The sequence below is a fragment of the Haliaeetus albicilla genome, chromosome 13 (genome assembly GCF_947461875.1).
Source record: "Haliaeetus albicilla chromosome 13, bHalAlb1.1, whole genome shotgun sequence".
In the NCBI taxonomy this organism is placed as follows: domain Eukaryota; kingdom Metazoa; phylum Chordata; class Aves; order Accipitriformes; family Accipitridae; genus Haliaeetus; species Haliaeetus albicilla.
In genome coordinates this window covers 11,022,753-11,044,681 of record NC_091495.1, presented here as the reverse complement: position 1 = coordinate 11,044,681, position 21,929 = coordinate 11,022,753, and the positions used below count along the sequence as shown (strand labels likewise).

The following is a 21,929-nucleotide window of genomic DNA, read 5'->3' as shown; positions in this document are numbered from 1 at the left end:
ACAGATACAAACATGAATCTGAATGAGGAGGGAGGAGGTTCTTCAAACTACAAAGCCACTGTTTGTCAAGGCCTTCTAGCAACAATGCCTTGTTTTCCATTTGCTTGATTGCACGATTTGCATAAGATCAAGTGCAGGCAATTGTGGTCATGAAAAACAGATCGCTCTCAAACACATTAGAAATGGATCCACAAGCATTATCCAGAAATGCGTTACAAGAAAATGCACCCCAGTGCATGGAAAACTCAGTGATTAATGTCAAACAAACTATAATTTACAATATAGGGTATGAATTATATGTTATTTTGCAATTGATTTCATGCTGTTGCTGGAAGAATTTCATTGATCTCAATTTACAAAATGAACCCAATAAGCAGACAACTATTTTCTTTTTAACTCACAGCAAAAGCTGAATTTTTTTTCCTACACATTTGCTTGATCAGGTTATATTCCCGTGTGTTCCACAAATCCAGTCCCCTGTGTTACCTTAAAATAAAATGCTTCTTATTGCAATTTTCCAACAACTACTTTCTTAAATCACTTCTTTCTTACCAAAACAAAGCTAAACTTAAAAAGTATAGAGGTTTATTGAGAAAAACCTAAATTCAGGATTTGGTCTTGTACTTGTTTCTGGACTCAGAAGGGCAAAAAGCACCAAAGGGCAAAGAAAAAAGAGACTTTCTTGGGAGTACGGGATTCCCTCAAATCATCCTATTAAGGTAGCAGGTAGCCAGAAAAATAATTCTGCATTTTTCATGTCAAAAACAGAACAAAAGAAGAAAACTAAAATAAAACCCCACATATATGTTTTAAAACCATTACTTACTTTCCCCAAAGAAAAAGGGGGGGGGGGGGCGGGGAGAGAAAGGGCAGGGAGAAAAGGGATCAACCTGCCTTTTCATTTCTTTGACCTCAGAGGCAATACAAACAAACTAAATTCTTTTCTAACTCATGTGTCAGCATGAGAATTGCTAACTACAGTGGCTGTCATTAAAATTGACATTTGCATACCACTACGTTTATTATATGTGTGGTATATGTGGAACTTCCCACACTAACCAAGGCAACTATCTTAAATAACATGGTAAATCTAACTATAGTGGTTGGTATATATCCAGTTTCTAATAACCACCAGCATAAGTCCTGATAGCACAATCAATGCATGAGACAGAAAGAATAAAGAATGACCCTGTTTGCATGGTCAATAAGAACACTCACTTTGCTTTGATCAAATTTAATGGGTAGTCATTGAAAGATAATATGCAACACTACAGTGCTACTTTTAGCATGGAATTTGAGAGGTACTAAGATAGAGAAGAAAAACGTAGTTAGTAGAGTAAAAAAAAAAACCAATCCTGAAATGAGAGATTTAAGAACTTGATTCAGAACATAAGCTTTACCGTCAAGATGTCAGAGTACATCACAGTTCAAAAATAACACAGCAGTAATGTCTACAATGTTTTAATTTAACTGTAACATGAGGTATTCTGTATTCAGGTTTACAGCAAGAGAGTCACATACCCTTCTTTCCTCCCCCTTTCCACCCTACTTCCACCCTCCGTGGTTTCAGGCAGCTATTGTAAGGACCAGAAATGGCAACGTCCTGTCTTGGTGACTGCTCAGTTGAAACGTGATTTGCGTAAGGAACCCCACACAGTTTCTCTCAGGAAAATAATTGAGACAATAGCTATCCCATTGCTATATTGAAAGGAAAATAATACAGCAGCACTGTAGCAAGGGATTGTTAGCACCACAACAAAGAAAACCTGCTGAGACAGTATGAAGATGAAAAACTTCCAAAGAATTCCAATCACCACATTGTTTATGTAGCTAGACTGTATGACTACTTTGGCTCATTACTCACATCCTTATTCTGTTCTCTCATCTTCTTTCTCATAGTTTGTTAAATTAACTCACAGTAACTTAATATTTAATTAGAAGGTAAACTCTTTGGGACCATAAATCTGCATCACCAAATACAATGATGTCCCCATCTGATTTTTATGCACTACTGAAAAAAAAAATCAAATTCATAAAGTAAGTGCCAAGATCATATTATCAGGCTTGCTTCATCAGACATCATTAGCAATTCTTTCCCTTCCACCATTTTCTGAAAGCAAGTAACAACTCATATATAATTTTTAGTACAGTATATCCTGCTTTCTGTATTTGTAAAGCACCAATCACTTAATTATACTGACTTTTGAAGAACCATCACCAATGTACAACCTTCTCTGGGAAGGTATTATACTAATGCTACATCTTTTTCACAGAACTCTGTGTACCCCATGTCATACTCATCAGCCCCTTGAAAATATTTCAGAAAACCCAGGACGTCACAAATGACACAACTTGTGTACTTCAGGCAACTCAATCAAGCCCAAGAAAACAGTGTGCTCATGTACCTAATTGTATAAGCTAGCAATGAATGGCCTTTCACATGTGGAACTGGCCCATTAATTGAAGAAAACAACTATCTGCAAAATAACAGCAAATTCTGCTGGATATCAATTAATAATTAAGAATGTTCCAGAGTGAGAATTAAAAGAATTTTGTGAAGCCACTAAAAACAAAGGCAAGAAATAGAGACAAATAAACTCAGGGTCACAAATAATTATTTTCAGGAAGCACCATAAGCTGTTCTGCTCTCTAACCAGCAAAGACTTTGACCCAATGGCACATGGACGAAACAACTTTGCTTCTAGCTGGCCAACAAACACTGATGTGTTTTAGAAGCTATTTGCTCAGCAGTAAATATCACTGGTTTTCCAAATTACCCATAAGGGAGTAAATCCTAACTCCATCTGAGATGTATATGCTTTAGAAGAGCTCAGGAAAGGTACAACTTTCAGGCCCCAGCTGAGGAATTAAAGAGCATAGGACAAAACCATGTATCACACGAAAGCACCAAACACATGACAGTCATGTGTTGGACTGTGCAAAAAAGTTATATTCAAGAAGAAAAACCCTTTGGCACAAACGCGAAACAAAAGGATCTTTAATCATTTCAGTTTGCAATGATTTCAAACAATTAAGGAAGATACTACATGCACATGGTAGACCTACAGCTCTGCTTTGGAAAAGTGGTAGCTCCAAAGTACTTTAAGGCTTTTAAATATAATTATGTTTTAACAGCAAAGATGATAAAGTCTATTTGTTCTCACATTTAGTAACAGTGTCTCTTGGTTGTGCTCTTACAGCCCTTAACTGTTGCACAGAAAACCTTTCTGCCGTTTATCAGCCCAAACTCTTGTACTTCTCTGAGTGCAAATTCATCCCTCAAATGTTATGTTTCATGCTGGCCAATTCACAAGGCCACACTAGCATCCATTGCTGATTATTGTGTTTCATTTTTCCTTTTTTTTTTCTTTGTAAAACTGTTTTAACCTTACCCTAGCAAGTTACACACCTTTTTAATTAAACACGCGTATTATCCATTTCCCATTGCCAAAGTTTGAATACAAGAATTCTGGTCTTATTTTAAAGCCATGTCCCTGAGATAGCTACTGTAGGTACATCTTCCAGGCTGTTCTTGTCCTCCAGTTAGGACACGCTAGCTTGAAATCCTGAAGGTGCTCAGCTGAAACAAAATCAAATCATGTGGAGTGCCACAAACCACATTGTTTAGAAAAAGTTGAAGGGAAACATCAGAGAAGGACATTTAAACTTCTCTTAATACTTTACCACCAATTAATCTACCTGATTCCTTGTGTGACTCTAAAAACATCTCATGTCACTGATCACAGAAGAGTCATGGTGCACGTGTGAAGCTCCTTGGAACCCTCCTTCCTCTAACATCCCTAAAGTGTTCCCCTGGCCCCCCATCATTAGTCACCGTCAGAAAAATACAGAGGTGTTTTGGGAGGTTTTTTAAAGGCTTCTCTTGCTGCCAAAACAACACATAGCCCGTCAGTGCAAACATTCAGCAGCAAATGAACCTAATGAACTTCTAAGTAACACCTTTGTTTACTAGAATTAAAGCCGTGCATTGCCTCCCTAGCTTACTTCAATTATAACAGCTGGACAAATAAGGTGAGCTTGAAGGTCAGAGGGGGAGAAAGCAGAAAAAGGACAGAGCACATTAATTTTTACCAGGCACATGAAGAGAAGTAACTGTGGTCATACCAGTATCACCACCTTAGCTTTATTTCTCTCTTTGTCATTTCTTTGCACATCATACGGCATGACGCAGTCCTATTTTAAGATTTAACTGAAAATTTCCATTCATGAATGCTTCCAATCCAGTCACTGTATAGCTATCAGCTTAAATAGAGGGGAGTTGTTAGTATACATCATAAAACCCATGATATCTCAGTCAATGTCAAGCCCAGAAAAGTGAAAAGGGTGGGGGGGGGAAGTGTTTTGAACATTTTACCTCTATATTACTTCAGCTTTATATTCACAACTGGAAAATATATTTGCACTGGGCAACTATGTTGCAAATTTGAATCTCAGATACCTGCTGCTATAAAACTGGAACTATTCTGGATTCACATTAGTATGACCAAGAACCCCTTGGCTCACTAACAGACGTACATCCTGTATTCCCAAGTAATTCTGATCTTGCTACAGTGGGAGAAACAAAATTCAGATCCGCCTTACATTTGGTGTTGAGTTAATTCTATCAGGTCAAAGGAAGTGCCTGACTGCCACTTTTACAACCCACTGAAGAACACACATGAATGTGCAGCTGTGGTAAGAGAAGCCACTAAGATATTAAGTTATATAAGAATATATGGTAAGTAATACAGCAACTATTGCTATCCATTTTATATAAATCAATAGTGCAGTCTCATCTGGAATAGCATATATTAGAGACTGCAGAAATAAAGACTGTCTGGAAAATGGCAGTAAGAAAGGACAGGCTTACAAACACTCTCTTAGGAAGAGAGGCTGAAAAAACCACCTGAGAAAAGGAAACAAAGAAGATGACACACCATACAGGTATATAAGACAGTAAGCGCTACATAGAAAAGCAATTAGGACCCTGTGTTCCCATGAACTCCCTTTCGATAATACAGGGGAAAAAAGGGCATCCAATAAATTTAGAAAGTGGAATTTTCAGAAAAACTCATCCAACCAAAAATCATGGAACATCTACTGCTGACAAGAAGATTCAGGTTTATCTTTATAAATCAAATTTTGGGGGAGAGACATTAAATATCAACTTCATGTTTTTAAAATTATTTTTATAAGCATCACTGTAATTTGCAAATCTGTAGAACAGAGTCCTGCAAGATTTCTATACTTCTCTCTCTGTATCTGAGACTACTTAGAACTCTTCAACACTGTATTTTAAGTTTTTCTGCCTAAGCAACGAAAAAGAGGGATGGGAGGAAAGAAATTAATTTCCAAAAGTAATATTTTCTTTGACAAAAAGTAAACCATTTTACTAGTAGATTTTTACTTATTAAAACTGAATATGCATACTAAATCACAAAATACCATTTTCAGCCCCAAACAACTGTTTTAATCAACAAAATGTTCAACAAAATAAAATTCATCAAGCAAGCAGAAACTGGAGACAGCACACGCAAACTAGAAATTGGAATCCAAACAAGAAAAATATGACAATGGCTGTTTGAACTGCTAACAACTAGACGTTACAGATTAGTGGTTTATAGGTTATGAACTTTATTTAGCTATATATGCATTTTACGTCCATTATGGGTAACTTGTTCCACCATTTCATATAGTACCAGGCATGCAAGATGATTAGAGAACAACTCTCACCACCCAGGCAAGGCATCATGTGATTTAAGAGTTTCTGTAGAAGAGATACTATCACCTTCCCAGGAACAGAACAGCTCTGTATATCTGAATTATAGTCAGAGAATAAAGGGTTTTGCTAAAACATTACTGTAGTGCTGGAACAAGGATAGTGGGAGGACTCAGCTTCTGAGCACCATTCCTAAACAAGACAATTTATAGCAAGTTAAATCTGTTGCAAGACTACAAAAACTGAGCTAGTTTTCAGCTGGCCACAGAATTAGCAGCATAGTAAAATATACTGTACTTCTACCTGCTCTCCTCTGTCCTTACTGGAACAATCGGCCCCAGCTGTTGAGTCATTAATACGGCCAACATGTCATTGGGGAAAATTATTGGGATTTCTTTTTCCCCTTTTTTTTCTTTTTTAAAGCTTACTTGCTTTATATTTCCTTTCAAAATACACACACCAAAAAAAAAAAAAACCCCAAACCCTGAAAAGCCCAAAGTTTTTTTCAACTTGACATGTTGCACTACCCAGTTATGTCATGTAGTGTCAGTAATGTCATCAGATAACATAACTGCCACAATCTGATGTGATGCATTAAACTGGGATTACCAGAATAAATCATGTTTGTGGGTACACAGATCACAGGTGGTACAGTCAGCTGCTCTGTATTATGGCGTATCTATAGGATGCACAGATTAGGATATAATGTTCAGAGGCTTGTTCTCGTTTGTGAAGTGCTTTGCAACCATAACTCAACAGTAAGGAGCCACCAAACAGTTATAATGGCATAAACCATCATCAGGGAAAAATACAAATCGATCAGTGCCAGTGATATAAAAGAAAAAGCATGCATCTGTCCCCAGTCTCATAAATTCAGTGGTTGTTGTAGGCTTTTTCTCTATCCCACATGTACTTTATTAATAACAGTAACTATCATAAATAATAATAATGCAGAGTAGTTTATTTCAAGATGAATGCTCTTCTTATTATCTGTTGATCCTCTCCCTGATTTCTTACATCCTGTCTATATTCCTCCTGTAAATGGTGGGGGGAGAGCTAGTTTAATTTATTGTTTGAAGTTTATGCCCTTTAATTGGCAAGTGTGCTACGCCAAGAAAGTTGTCTATGTAGGCTCCCTGAAATATCTGCATACCTTAACTGACATGTTAAGCTTCTACAAAGGAAGCACAGAATTTACATTCTACTGCATGTTATAAATAAGTAATAAGAACAGATTAGAATTATGCATTTACGCCTACTAGTGAGAGTGAGATGCATAATTCAGAAGTGGCAAACCCTTAAGAGGCTTTCGTATTTCACCCCAACACTCCGCCCCCTCCAATCTTGTGTATGCAGAACATAGTATATTTTTCAGTCCCACTGCTCCAGAATGCTTTTTTTTTTTTTCCAGCTAGACTGTTTAGATTTTATAATCACTACTTTTGCTTTCTTGCAGAAAAGCAACAGACACTGTATATGTTAGTAGCCATTGTTGGGAACGTATCTGCTTTATGTTAGATCTGGTGTCATCTTTCTGAATTTTCTTGTGATACTCAGGGACATGACTGTAAGACACAGATGTTAAATGGCAGTGCTTTCAGAAGGTGCCAGAGTAAATGGTAGCCCTCTACCTAACTTACAAAGAGAACGCAGAACTTGCAACTGAAACTTCCTTATGCTTCATAGTTAACATGACATACTGCTCCTCTAGTTGGAGCTCCTGGAGGAGTAGAGTAATCTTTACACCCATTCATGTCCTCAGCTTCTCTGATGAAGCCTGTAAACTAATACCTGTTATGATAGCACACAAAGGCCACAGATTTTGCAGAGCCTGTGGCTTTCCCCCACAGCAGTTCTACCTCTAAGCAGCACTCTGTTACCTGGTGATAAGGTGTAGGAACAAGGAATTATTTTAGTCTAGTTGCTTTAATATTTTTTGGTTCTCTGGCTAGAGCACTAAAGTGTGGATTAATGTACCTCCCAAAGAAGCATCAGTAGGGACAGGCTCTTTGGTGGAAGAAATCATCTTGTAATTTCTCTGAACTGTTTCAAACTTAGTTCCCTGGATTTTCCTTTGTCCTGTGTGCAAATATTTTAAATTATGTTCTAGTTCTAACCACTGTTTGTTTATTCTGCCTCAATCTCCACCATGCAACTTCTTTTCATAGTTAAGCTAACACTTGTACCTTTCTTTTTCTGGTAATATTTATTTATTTATTTATTTAATCTTTTGCGTTCTTCAGTGTACCTCACTATTTTGAGTTTTCCTGGACTGGCTTTCTATGGACTTTATCTCTGCCTGCAAACTTAGGAGAAAGACTTCAATTATGCATGTATTTTAATTCCCAGTACAATTTAACAGCTTAAAAATTGTTATGTGACATTGTAACAGTGGTATTAAATCCCAAGAGCCATTATCTCAAAAATTCAAAACATATTAGTTGAAATGAAAATAACACTTTTGCCCTAACTTTTAAGAATAGTAAAAGGCACCACAATTATTTTGGTATGTAGGAGAGCATTCTTATCCTTAAGCTGATGAAAAGGCTAGCACATCAGCTCATGAGAACATGTGAACATTCTTGTCAATTGGATTAAGTTATTGTTCCTTGATCAGAAAACAAATGACTAACAATATTAAAATTAAGTGATCATAAATAGCTCTGAAGTTGAAGTCAGTATGAAATTCAACTTTGAAAAGGAAGCTATTGACATACTGTACCAACATGGGTTACTTTCCACTATTGATAATTTCCTTCATTTTCTACATTTCTCCTAGAATAGACTGGAAATTTTCACCACTTATAGGTCCTTTGTATGAACTCACCCAGTCTAGCCAATGATCCTGGAAAGGTAAGCAATGAGGACCCAGAAGCTTTTAATGAGCCAGATTCTCTAGTCACCTCTGAATAATCTTTTCCACTGACTAACAGAGGGGATGCAAAGCTATCCACCCACTGTCCTAACAAGAAAGCTTTCAACTGTTGGCAGAGCTGTTTTAGCTGTCCCTACTATCTATTCTGCACTGATTCCAACTCTAATTTATAAAAATATAAGTCTCCCCCAAGATATTTGTATAAAATTTTATATATTTATGCACCTCTGTTGATGGAAACCACATATGCTCACGGAAAGACCATAGAAACTTATTGATTGAATTAAATCACAGATTAGAATTAGAAATTACTAATGATATATTTCCAGATACAGAACACAGGCAGTATATTATCACCAGTGTAAAAATTCACTCCTTCCCACCTGATCACTTACTCTTTTACATGTGCAGATTTCGTGCAGCACCAGTCCTCACCAAAATGATTGAACAGCACCATTCTTAATTTAGAAATCCAGATGCTTATTTACATGTAGTGATAAACATACCCAGACATGCAAAAAAAGAAATCAAGATATGCATACTGTAAATGTGACTTGAATGTGCCTCTGTAATAAAGGAACATGTTATAGCCAAAGCAGCCACCACAGAACCAATAATGATGTTTATCATCCACCTTTCCACTCATCTTAAGACCATGAGTCTAAGCTTTATTTAAAGCACACTAATATGACGTTCTTCTGATATGTTTAATGTTCACTTAAATATTTTCTCCCATGCACTAGTTAATTTACTTGTAACACATCACTTTAATGCATCACTCTATATAATAAAAACGGAAGGAAGGAAGGAAAGAAGGAAGGAAAGAAGGAAGGAAAGAAGGAAGGAAAGAAGGAAGGAAGGAAAGAAGGAAGGAAGGAAGGAAGGAAGGAAGGAAGGAAGGAAGGAAGGAAGGAAAGAAGGAAGGAAGGAAAGAAGGAAGGAAAGAAGGAAGGAAAGAAGGAAGGAAAGAAGGAAGGAAAGAAGGAAGGAAAGAAGGAAGGAAAGAAGGAAGGAAAGAAGGAAAGAAGGAAGGAAAGAAGGAAGGAAGGAAGGAAGGAAGGAAAGAAGGAAGGAAGGAAGGAAAGAAAGAAGGAAGGAAGGAAGGAAAGAAGGAAGGAAGGAAGGAAAGAAGGAAGGAAGGAAGGAAAGAAGGAAGAAGATAACTCCCCTGCAGCTTTCAAAGTCCAACTACAATTTATGTAACATGCTTCAAATCAGAAATAGATCATCATAAAAATAAAATATTTCATGGAAGACTAGTGGAAAGCATGATGGAGTTCAGTACTGACAAAAAAGCTATTAAGTTTTATGTAAACAATTTAGGCAATCAGTGTAGAAACCTAGGTTACATTTCTGGCAGTGATTCAACAGGAAAGGAAGTATCCTAGAATGCCTTTCATGCTTTTTGTGACATGATTTATGCCTTGCATATGTTTTCACATAACTTAGGAGGACAGGGAAACAGAATTTGAAAATACAGGAATCTTCCTCCAATCAAACAAACTATCAAATATTTTTAAAATCAAACCTATACCCAACTACTTTATGGCCTTGTAACACTCAGGTTTGTATTGTTCACACACAAGACAAGACTTGTGAAAGATGAAAAATACTCAGAAAGGTCTGGACTTACAGTACCAGAAAAAGACATTAATTGATGAAGCATTTTAGAAATGCAAGTTGTAACAAATTTGCTCAGATTTATTGAAATAACAAGTCTGAAACATATGCAAACATCAAAGATTCTGCTTTTCATAAATTTGTCTCATATTTTTTCAATCAATAAAATGCTGAAAATATTTAAGTAATGGTTAATGAGTCAACACCCTCGTGGCCATGCATTCAGTAAAACCAAGGCAAAGGGGAGCCCCCAATTGGGAACCCTCCAGAAGCATTACTGTGCTGTTACCAGCCCATACACTGCCACCATTTATTAATATTCCACTAGTGTTAAAGGAAGGTTGGGACATATTGGGTGCAGAAAGAAGGGTCTGCTTCTAGTGCAAGCCAAACAGGAACGCATGCACTGCTCAGGAGGAATAATTATCACAGCTGACAAACCAACACAATTTGTAATAGCAGCATGGAAAAAAATATCTATCTTAAATTAAATATACATCAAGTGTTTGGCAGTTCAGAAGACCAAATGGTCCTAAATGAGTAAGGACAAATATGAGTGTATTTTACAGGGCATAAGGAAAATCTCAGAGAGAAGCTTCATTATGCAGCTTACAACATCAAAAAGGCTGCCCTACTCTTTCCAAGCCTATTAAGTTAAGAGATAAGTGAGGTATATCCTTATGAATGGATATCAAGAGATTCAAACAGAAGCAGCAGGTTTGGCCTTAGTACGTCTGTGCAAGAGGTGTCATATCTTTATTTACATGAGGCCAGCATTACCTGAAACTAAGCATAAATCATTTACCAAGCATTTCAAAATGATCCTGGCAAAAAAAATGTCAGGGAAGGATGCTTTCCTTTATCTATAAACATATGATTTATAAGCTGAACATAAAACCTTGCACAGTTTCTGATATTTTCTAAAGCACTTAACAAAAGTGTGATTGAATGAAATCTTAACTGAAACTATAAGCTTATGCATCTCTTCTATCAGCAAAATTAAAACCAGAACAGAACCCACCACTTTGCCTTCCTAGCTTCAGGCAAACCACAATTACCAGACATACTGCTGAAAATAAGATCCCACAAAAAGTTTTTCAGGCTATGAGCACAACATGGCCAAGAAAGCATATTCTAGTTCTTATAAATCTAAGGACACCTCTCAATTTTTAGTAGCAAATAGTGGTCACCACGTGACAACTGCTCACAAAGAGAAACTGTATCACTTGATAGGGTCCTATATGAAGTTCTCACTGATGAAAGACAAAATGCAGAGGAACAGACTATGCCCTTCAGAAATCCCAGGGGAAGGTAGACAAGATGCACAAGATTGGGCCAGTTTGCCCAAGAGAGGTTCACACAGGCAACTTTAGAACAAACTGATCTCAGAAAGTGGCAAAATAAGAATTTGCTGCTACCTAACTGCAGTAGGGATGTCTTGGAGAAGACCTGCAAACCCATATGACTGCAGAAAACCTCCAAGATGATAATGTGTGGACAGTAAGCTCTGCTGCTTGAAAAAAAAAGGAAAAAAAAGGACAAAAAAAGGCCATATTTAAATTTTACAAATTGAACTCAATGAACACTTGATTTAAATCTGTCCTCCTCAGTACACATTGTCTTTTGAAGAGATCTTGGCATCTTTAAGTCTGCTGACCAATCTCAATATCTGTGAAGGAGAAAATAAAGATGTAGAAGCCTCTATGTGTCTAATTCTGACAATTAATTTTGAAGTAAGATCACAGGATAAAATAATCTGGGAGTTTTACATTTTTTAGTGGTTTTAATTCTTGTCATGGAATTTAGACAAGCCTGGAAATCAATGTTTTTCTTCTCTTTGTTTAAAAAGACAGAGCCCAGAGCCAAAATATTTCCTATGCTGCCAGAAGGGAAACGAGAAAAAAAAAAAAAGACTCTCCCTGTTCTACAGCTATTAGCTCTGGAGAAGCTATTTGCTCCAGTTTGCGTTGGTACATACAGAAGACTGGGAGGTACCAATCACTCTCATTTTATAATTTGTGTTGCATTTTAATTTTTAGAAAGCGGTACTCAAACAACCTGAGAGCTCAGCAATTCCAGCAGGGTTAGCGTGAGTTCTCTCCTGGCTTGCTGTGTTACCCAAATCTGATCAAAGGACAAGGACTCCAGAAGCCTGTCCAGCTGTGGTTTTATAATGACACCATTAGGTTTTGCTCTATAATCAAGGTCCCTAAAAGTCCGTGTAGCTTCAGGCTTAATATCTGCGACAAGGTTAACTGAAATCTGCAGCAAGGATAACTACTTTAGCAGATTGTATCAGCAGGAAATATTTAAACACTATTTAAAAGGATTTTAAATAAGCAGATTTTATTTAACACTGCACTAATGCACTGCAATAGAAAATGATACAACAGAGCTGCTACAAATAAACATAATGCTTTTACCCTTACCCCACCCCCCTCCCTTCTAAATTCCCCAGATCTGTATTATTAAGTCCAATGAGCGTACCAGATCCTTCTGTCTGAAGCTGAAATACAGGAATGCCAGACTCAGACAGCCCATTTGCCCTTTGGTTTTGTGCCTGCTGAATCTGCATTCTGGGTCTGCGGAATTAATTACGATAGTACCGGTCACTGGCAATGTCAGTGTTGCCAATTCAGGTGTATCAAATGTGCTTTCTTATATGCCTACAACTTTTAGAGGAAGGCAGCTTCTCCTGGAAGACTGGTGTACTCTGCCCTCTAGTGCTAGGTGCACCAATATATGTTTACTTAAATGCATACTCAGGCCACAATAAAGCCTGAAGCAGCAGGCATTCTTTATATGCCACCCTGGAAACCATGTTATTTCCTATATGCCTTATCAGCTGGATGCATTGCTAAACCAAATATAAGAGGTTGGCCTGGAACTGTAGCATGGTATTGCAGGACCCTAAAAGAAGAAGGAGACACTGGGGCATATCTCACTGGGTCACATGCAAGACATTTCAGATAACCAATTCTAATGGTGAAGAGGTGAAGACTAACTTTTCATTGCTCACAATGCTCTTAAATAAGTCTCTGCTTCACAAAAAAATGAGGAATTGTGACATTCAGGTTATAATATACATAAATCTAGCGCTAACATTGTATTGGATAGCAAACCATTCTTTCCAAAACACTCTAGTGAAAGAACAGATTGGGTTCATTTGGTATTTATATGTATTTCACTACAGCATGGAAGATGGGAAATAAAGTCATACCAGAGAACTAAAGAATTTTCTGTTGTTTGTCCTTTAAGGCAAAAGCTGCCTGCCATCTTTGAGCAGGACCTAAAACAAAGGAACGCAAATCCTTAGGGTTGGAAATTGGTGTTTTTAAACACAGCTAGTGCTAAAAACTGTATGAAAAGTAACCACGAGAACTACATCTTAAACCTAACATAATAAGTATTTTCTTCTCAGCGATTCAGCTTCTTGCAGTGATACATCTTATTGCAATGATCCTCCATGCACAGTTCTGTGGATTTTCTTGTTCAAATTGTTTCACTTGGCAATTAGTATGATATTGATATTACTTTGCTTTCATTATCATGATCTATCATTTAAAAGAAGCAGTAGTAGTCATAGGGATAAAAAGGACAAAAAACTTTGCCAATTTTTCACGAAAATGTAATAATTGTGCATGGCTGTGCATACTGTGTACTGTAATTACTACTGGTTTAGAGCAACATAAAAAAACAGAAGTACTAATTTGGGGTTCTCCTGTTTTTTGAGTTCAGATATGCTAAGCCCTGCTTGCACAGACGTCAAACATCTGCCTCTACCTCACAGGAAAACAAGGCTCCCATTCTACCCTGGTTTTGTAGGATCAGCCTTCCCACACTCAGATCAAATAACAATTTGAATAACCCAAATCTTAGTTCATGCTCTTATATACAAAATTGTGAAGACAGCTCTTTCTCACCTTTTCCAAGGCTCTCCTTAATATTTTGCCAAGAAACCTGGTAGAAAGCAGTCTGTCACGGTTTTTTAAACTCTTAGGCATGTAATTTAGAGTAACTCTGTACCCGTTTAACTCAGTTGAGGACCTGTCCTTGTAACGTAGTTGACAGGATCTCTTTGCTGAAAAACTGGAAACACTTCTTTCAGGTTGGCAGAGAAAAATAAGTTTCATACAGCTGAGTCTTAATACGAATATCTTCCTTTTAAAGATTCATGATAAGAACCATTAGATTCTGCTAGGAAAATTATACGAACACAATTTGTTAACATTGTCAAGTACCTAGTGCTGCAGAAAATGCAGACGTGCATCCTCAATGACACACTCAGTGCAAAGATAGATTTAAACATTTTTTGTTTTCTAAAGGTATCTACAAAGTCATTTCCCTTTGTAAACATGTTAGGTAATGAACACCTTTTCTTAGTCCATCAAATGTTCAGCACTTAAGAATAGAGGAATATTTTGCTCTAATCTTTTTTCTAAAGTTTCTTCACAATAAGGTTTCCACCAAAACAAAACTTGGCACTTGGGTCACATCTGAACATTACTGTCTTTGCTTACACTACACCTTTCTGCATTTATTCGACCACCTTTCTGTTGGTGGTATTGACATCACCAGCTCAGGCCACTGCAGTCTAATACTTTTCAGTATAAACCCCACCCTGTTTTCTCTTTCATCTAAGGCAGGTGGGAAATTTTTGAGACTAATTTAAAGAAAAGAAAAAACAAGAATAAATACCTTGCCTAAATTTAAAAATATGAAAAAAGAACTATGTTAAGAAATCTCCACATTTCAAAGTAGAAGCTTCAATTTTGCCTGTGAGTGTTTGGATGGGTGAGAGAAGCATATTTTCCTCTCCAGAGGAAAAATCAACTCAAATTTTCCTAAAATCAAAAGCCTTTGTAAGATCAGTGTGTATATGTTAAAGAGTTTTGAAGATAACTGTACAAGCTTCTTCATCTCCTCACAGCTGCTAGTTATCTCTACAGAACAGTAAGGTATGCAGGTTTGGAGAGCAGAACCCTATTACAATTGCTTTCCTGAGCTGCAGCTGCAGTTGGTCTAAGTTACAGGAGCTTCTGCGCTCTCACATAGAGGACTTGAAAACATGAATACAGAGGCATGGATTCACACAGCCTAAATTCCACCAGGGATCCTGCACAGAGTATTTCCTCTTGGCTTGTCCATACCCATTGGAGGCACTAGGCTTTCACTGGAATTTAGGATGTGAAATAGCACCCAGATTGCATGAGGAAATAGTATCACATAAGACAAACGCATAAAGGTGGGAAGCAGAAAAATCGCAGATGGTTAACAAAGGTGTTGCGGTACAGGGGCTGGCTTCATTTCAGTGCTTTATTATTCAGGACACAGAAACCAAATTTGTCATGATGGGGAAAATATTTAAAGGCACTAATGGACAATGGATGCCTAATAGGTCTCCCTTTTCAAGGTGGTAAAGTGTACATTTGCCATATGTGCTTTTAAAGGGGTTCCTTTTTAATTACAGCTCAACCCCTAGAGGAAACAAACCCCTGAATTTCCATGAAAATCAATGAGTATTTCAAGCCCTCAACAACTGTCAAGATTAGAAACTAAGTTAACAATATATTTGCAGTTATCGTGTTGAGAAAACACATCCCTCCTCAAGTTATGGATTAATTAGTATGGGTCTAAACCAATTGCACTTTCCATGGTCTGAAGTGAAAGTTAGGAAAGTACTGATATTTAGACAGAATTGATGCCTTCCTAAAAATAATTTTTTAATTATTTTTTTTTAATTTCAATAGATACAGCACTTCAAAAAACACAGAGAGAATCTATAACTTTCTGGCATAGACTACTGGTAAGGAACTCAGTCGTGTAGTTATTAAATTGGGAAAATCATTTTGGTGAATGAATAGGAAACAGATGTCAGATAATTAACTTTTTCTCTCTGTTTAGGGTCAAAAACATATTATGTTGAGGCAGTAAGTCACCAATATCACTAGCATAAATGCTGAAGGGAAAAGGATAATTATCTGGGAAAAGCCAAAAAGGTAGGAAAGAGACATGTATAACACTAGAAAGTCAAAAGCTGCAACTTTTCACTGTAAACCCACAACGCTTTAAAAAAAAAGAAGAAAAAAGAAAAGATTACATTATACCTCTTTTACCTCTAGCCTATGAAGAAGAAAATCTTGGGCTCTGAAAGGAAGCAAAACCAGGTCAAATTAAAGATATATGCAGATCTAAGCAAGATCTTGAATAAACCTTATTCAGAATGACTGGGATTTCTAGTGACCCAAATCCCAGCCTGCTGGCTCAGATCACCTCTTCCCCCTCAGGCAGAGTAAGAAACTGGCAGCTAAATAAAATGGATCCAAAGTAAACGGCCTGATCTCCACACCATGTTCAGAATGGTAGGCAAGAGTGGCTCTTGTGCAGTACTGCATATGGCAACATAATATGAGTCACTAGTCTTCTCTTTCGAATAAGCAAGATTCTCTGTTCACTTTATATCTTATGTCTGCCTAAAAAATTAATTGAAATCAAAGTTATGAAATGCTCAGTAGGACCAAAAATATCAATATTTCTAGAAAAATATAAATGATTTCTAAATACAAGTAACAGGACCTCCTCTAGGAAGCTTATGAATCAGATGACTTTTCCTTGGACTAGTTTAGCTGAATGTATTCTGATTCAAGATTTAGAGGTAGAACATGAGGAATCAAGTCCTGACCCTTTTTAATTATCCTCTTCTATATTTTCAAAGAACAACTACAAAAGTTACTTGACCACAATTTCTACCAATAAGCATTAATTTTAGCTATGGGTCAGAATACAGAGATTAATCTAAAACCAACCAAAAAAATATATTATGGTGAACATTTCCTCAAACGTTTTAACATTGCTTGTCAATTTATAACCAGGTTGCAGATGAACACATCAGTAAAACTTCCTGTGATGAACTTTCAGTAATGATTTTAACGAGATTGGAAGCACAACTATTTGCACTTCAAAATTCTTAAGAATAGTGTTATGGTATGGCAATAAGAGATTAATGGAGATCTTGCAAAAAAGATAAATGCCACTACAAGAATACCAGAAAACTGGGGGGATGGGGGAGAAATTAATTGAACCTATACTTTTGATAAATATTTATTTTTTTGCAGAAGAAAAATGCACACTAGTTTGAGCTGTCATTATGCTAACCTATATCCTATTTTTCATATTATTAGCAATACATAATGTGGTAGTTTATATTCAAAAATAAAACCAGAATGTATATACCTCATGTATTTATCCAGAAATACACTAAGGTTACTATGGTTACGAAAAATCCATTACCTTTGAATACAGAATGAAAAAGTTTGCCTTAAAGTGTGCACTATTTATTATAGCGATCATCAACAGCCTTCAGGAGGTTCTCTAACTAGATTCATTTTTCAGTGTCAAAACTGACCCACCACACCAGTAGCTTATGGCCTGTGCAAGGCAAAGAAATTTGAACTATATGAATTTTTAAATATGTTTTATACTAACTCAAGATGCAGAAATGGCTTGGAATTTTAAGGCCTTACATTAAAAAGAAAGTAGAGTCTTGGTACCCTTTTCCTTTGAGCTGTCCGATATCAAATATTTTATTTTTAGTTGTACCTACTACCATATACAAATTCTGATGGGTTAAGAATAGTGCTTATGTTGTGCTATGATACTTCTAGCTTAATATTTGTTTTTTTATTTTGTTTTCTGTTGTTTGAATAATCTCTGAACAAATAACCTGGATACTTCATTAAACTACACCAATTACATTAAAATAGGAAGTCAGATTACTATGCTTCACTGTACTGCCAAATAACAGTCATTTAGCTTCTACGTAATAGTACTGATATAACTTGGTTACTGACACATTGCATAACTGTTATCAGAAGAAAACAGATTATTAGTTTATGCTTTTAACAAATGAATTTAATATGGGCTATTCAGGAAAGCAACACAGTGGCTCTCTAATTCTAATTCTCTTCTTCTTAAGGAAGACAGTAGGAAAAACTATTAAAGCTGTACATCATATCTTGTCTTCAACAGTTTATAGTTTACTTCTTTTGAGAGCCAGATGCTATGAGATCAAAAAGTTATAAAACCATTAAAAAGATGACTCAGGTCCTGTGAAAGAGGACAATATAGCACATGATTCAGCTACACCATGGCAACATTCATTTCTGAGACTCTCAGCAGAAACTTTTATGAAGGATTCTTTAAAAATGGAACCCGTCAGGGTTTAGAGTGCATCCAGTCCATTTAAAATTTATTTCTCTTTTCCTCCAAAATAAGAAAGGGTCAGTCATATAATTATTCATAGCAACTATGAGATACGCTTCTGACATGCTACCTAGTACAAAACTCACCTTTTACAACATACTTGGTTCCATTTCCAAAGTAAATTGGTACTCCATTCATATATAAAGTATATTGTGTAATAATACCATTTGGTGTTTTTGGTGGACTCCAACTCATCAGCAAGAACGTGGGAAAGGACATTGCTGTGGGTGGTTGCACATCTTCAGGGGCTGGTGAAAAAAATGTATAACATATTATATGTTATATTTCCACAAATAATAAATAATTTCAGTGAGCAGCTACTACCAGAATGATTTTTGGTAAGGCTGAAATTTCAGAATATATTTTATGCTTGCAACATACCAGCATTTTGAGGACTGTCCTATTACATGTGAGGTTTCCTAGCCAAACAGAAACTCCTATGAAAGACAAGGATACACTCTTTGCTTTTTAGGAGAACAATTAAGCTCATATAACTTTATCTTTCCAGCTTGATAACACCGAGCAAGAGGAAGGGCACACGATTTCAGTAAAGTCCTTTTTGTAATACAAATTATTTTCTCTTCCTTCACGCTTTTTATTCCTAACTACAAAGTGATAATTCTTTTTAACCACAAATGCAGATGCTGTATTCTTAGGCACTACACCTTATTTCAGACTTCTCCTAATTCAATACACTTAGTAATGTTTGTTTAGCATATATTTTATGTATATAATATACTGGAAGTTGGCAATGGATAATAATAATTTAAAAGCTGAGTTCTCTCACCATTCCAATGAGTTATATACTAGAGGCACAAGCAATCCCACTGAATATCACAAGGGGAGCAGAACTCGGGCCTTAGTCTGGGAGGAATATCTTGTAATTTACAAGCTCTGTGCCAGCAATTTAAAACAATAACTAGCAGTGGCTGGCAATGTGAAAACAATATAAAGTAATGAATGTTTCAATAGGGAAACAGGGATAGCTGGAGGGTGTGATATGGTGTCTGTCTTCTGTATCATCAATTTATTGTTACTAAGAGCATGCAACAAGAGCATCCAAAAATAGAAACTCCACACATTGACTTTTTGTTCAATTCTTCTGAGGGATAAAACACATGTTCCCCATGGCTTTATTTGATCTCTGGGAAAAAAAATATTAAAAATCTATTCTTGCCTAAACCTTCCCAATATGACAGCACATCTGAAAACAGTGGATATTTCTTTCAAACCCATGTAAGAATTCCTGCCTTATTCACTAAGCTGAGAAAATAAGACATAAACAATTTATTTTTTTAATTACTATATTACACCAGAAAGAAATATACAACACCGTATTTCGTGTTTACGTCACAGGGTCCGTTAAATATTTGGCTGTCAGAGACTACACCCTTTCATGGATAATGCCACCAGACAAACTCAGTCAGTTTATTTAGAACTTCCAAGAGGCAATAAGTGGGTTTTGATTTGCTTGGTGCTGCTGGCAAGTTGCTAACATGTTGACATCAAAATGCTGTTCCAGCAACGTTAGACTGCAATCTTCCGGACTGTCCTCATCAAGACAGCACCTTGCATGACTACCTGCTTTGGCAGCACTTCAACACTCTAGCATTCTTTTAATCATTATGGTTGCAATTCACATAACTTCATGCCAGAATTTTGTTTTATTGGTACTATATTACTATCTAGTTTACATGAGAAGATAAAACAAAGAACTGTGGGAAGGATGGAATTTTCGAAAACTGCTCCACATCACAAAAGATTAACTACTGTCCTATAAGTACATGTCAAAGTCTTCATTATTCTACTGGTATAAAATAGGAGTAACTGATGATTTTAACTGGGTTAACATGGCTTTAGGATGATAGAACCAGGAGATGTGGACTTTATGTTTACTTGAGAATGGAGTTAGATATGTCACAGATATTTGGGGAGCATTTGCTCCAGTAATTGATGTGTATTACTTATCAGCCTAGTCTCTAAAGTCAGAACTGTAATGTATTTTCTTTTTCTTCCTGCTCTAGTTCTTAATGTAAGCATAGAAAACATTAATTTACACTCACAACCTTGAAGTTTGAGCACAACAACATGTAAAAGTGTTTAGAAAAAAAAAAGGGAAAATCTGAACAGTGATTAATAAATAACTCAATCGGCATTTGGAGGTTTCATCACACTGAAATAATTGTTGCCTATTGCTGGTGTTTAGCAGTTAAAAGAAACCATGGAAATCAACCGTTTGATTCTCAATTTCATACTGTGCCATACAATCAATTCTTTTTAGTCAGACTGTCTCTAGATTTACTTCTGAGCCATAGTAAAATGAGGAAGCTTTCATTAATCTTTCAGATGCTTCATATTAATGACAAGGCTCTTGCATGAACAATGTAACAGCAATTAAAAAGCCCATTAATCTGCATTACAGCTATTAAAGATGCATGTCATTAAAGGGTATGGAGTTTGATTCATTTTCGCACCCCCCCAAAAAATGGGGCAATTATGGTCTGGCAATGCACTTTGTCATCAAATTAGGTTGGGGTTTTCCAGCAAATGGCTTTGCAGCATTTAGCTCTTCTCCTGTTTTATTATTCATGACTGAAATGTGGAAGTCAAGACCTTTGAAATTACTTTACCTTCTTGTGGAGTGGAGATGTTCAATGCATGCAAGCTCTCAGTACAGCCAGCCAAAGTGCAAGCAGTTAGGGTTACAGCATAGTTTGTGAAGGGATGCAAGCCCGTCAATATGCCTGCAACAGAAGAAAGCAAGGTGTTATGCATGTACAGTGTACAGACTGATTACATATATACACAGACAGAAATAAAAAATTAAAGTTTTCTGTTACAGGCTTCCACTGTTACAGGCGGAGAAGAAAAATTATTTTAAGGTTCCAGTTCTATTATGCCATGACTTAAACTTTGCAAAATAAATTAAGAGTAAATGGTATTTTATTCCATTCTTAATACTAATGATGCAGCTAAGTTTCTTTAGTTATGCTCACTATAAGGGATACTACTTCAAGATTGAGGTGTATATTTTAATGTAACAATGACAATAAAGGAGGTTTTTTTCTCAGTCCCTCCCTCTCAAAGTTTTTTCAGTTATTCATTTTGTTTTTCCAAGGAATTCTCACTCTCTTCCAGAACAAAATTTTTTAATGCCCCTATTCATCTATAAATGGAAATCTCTTTTTTTGTATGAAACATCCCACTTGTGTTCCATTACTTCAGTGGCAGCATATAGACCACATATTTGCTATACTATTCCAGTAACGTAATTCAGGTGACACAGTACCCAAGAGTTTACAAGAAAAAAAATCTGTAATCTTATGCTTTTTCAGGTCCTGCTTATGTTAGTGAAGAGTACTTGCTAGATTCCCACATATTGATCAGCTCCTTGTTGTAGCGAATGCAACAAATCACTGCTTACCACTTCAGGAAGTTACACAATATTTGGAA

At 36.4% G+C, this 21,929-nt stretch overlaps 1 protein-coding gene across 5 annotated transcripts in view; it reads right to left on the bottom strand.

Moving 5' to 3' along the window:
* USH2A (usherin) overlaps positions 1-21,929 on the bottom strand; it is a 394,137-nt gene that overhangs the window by 197,771 nt on the left and 174,437 nt on the right. For all 5 annotated transcript variants that reach the window (XM_069800131.1, XM_069800130.1, XM_069800132.1 and 2 more), the window contains exons 31-32: positions 21,107-21,220; positions 18,563-18,724 (exon numbers count right to left, since the gene is read on the bottom strand). In XM_069800131.1, coding sequence (XP_069656232.1) covers positions 18,563-18,724; positions 21,107-21,220 — 276 coding nt within the window. The remainder of the gene's footprint in view (positions 1-18,562; positions 18,725-21,106; positions 21,221-21,929) is intronic.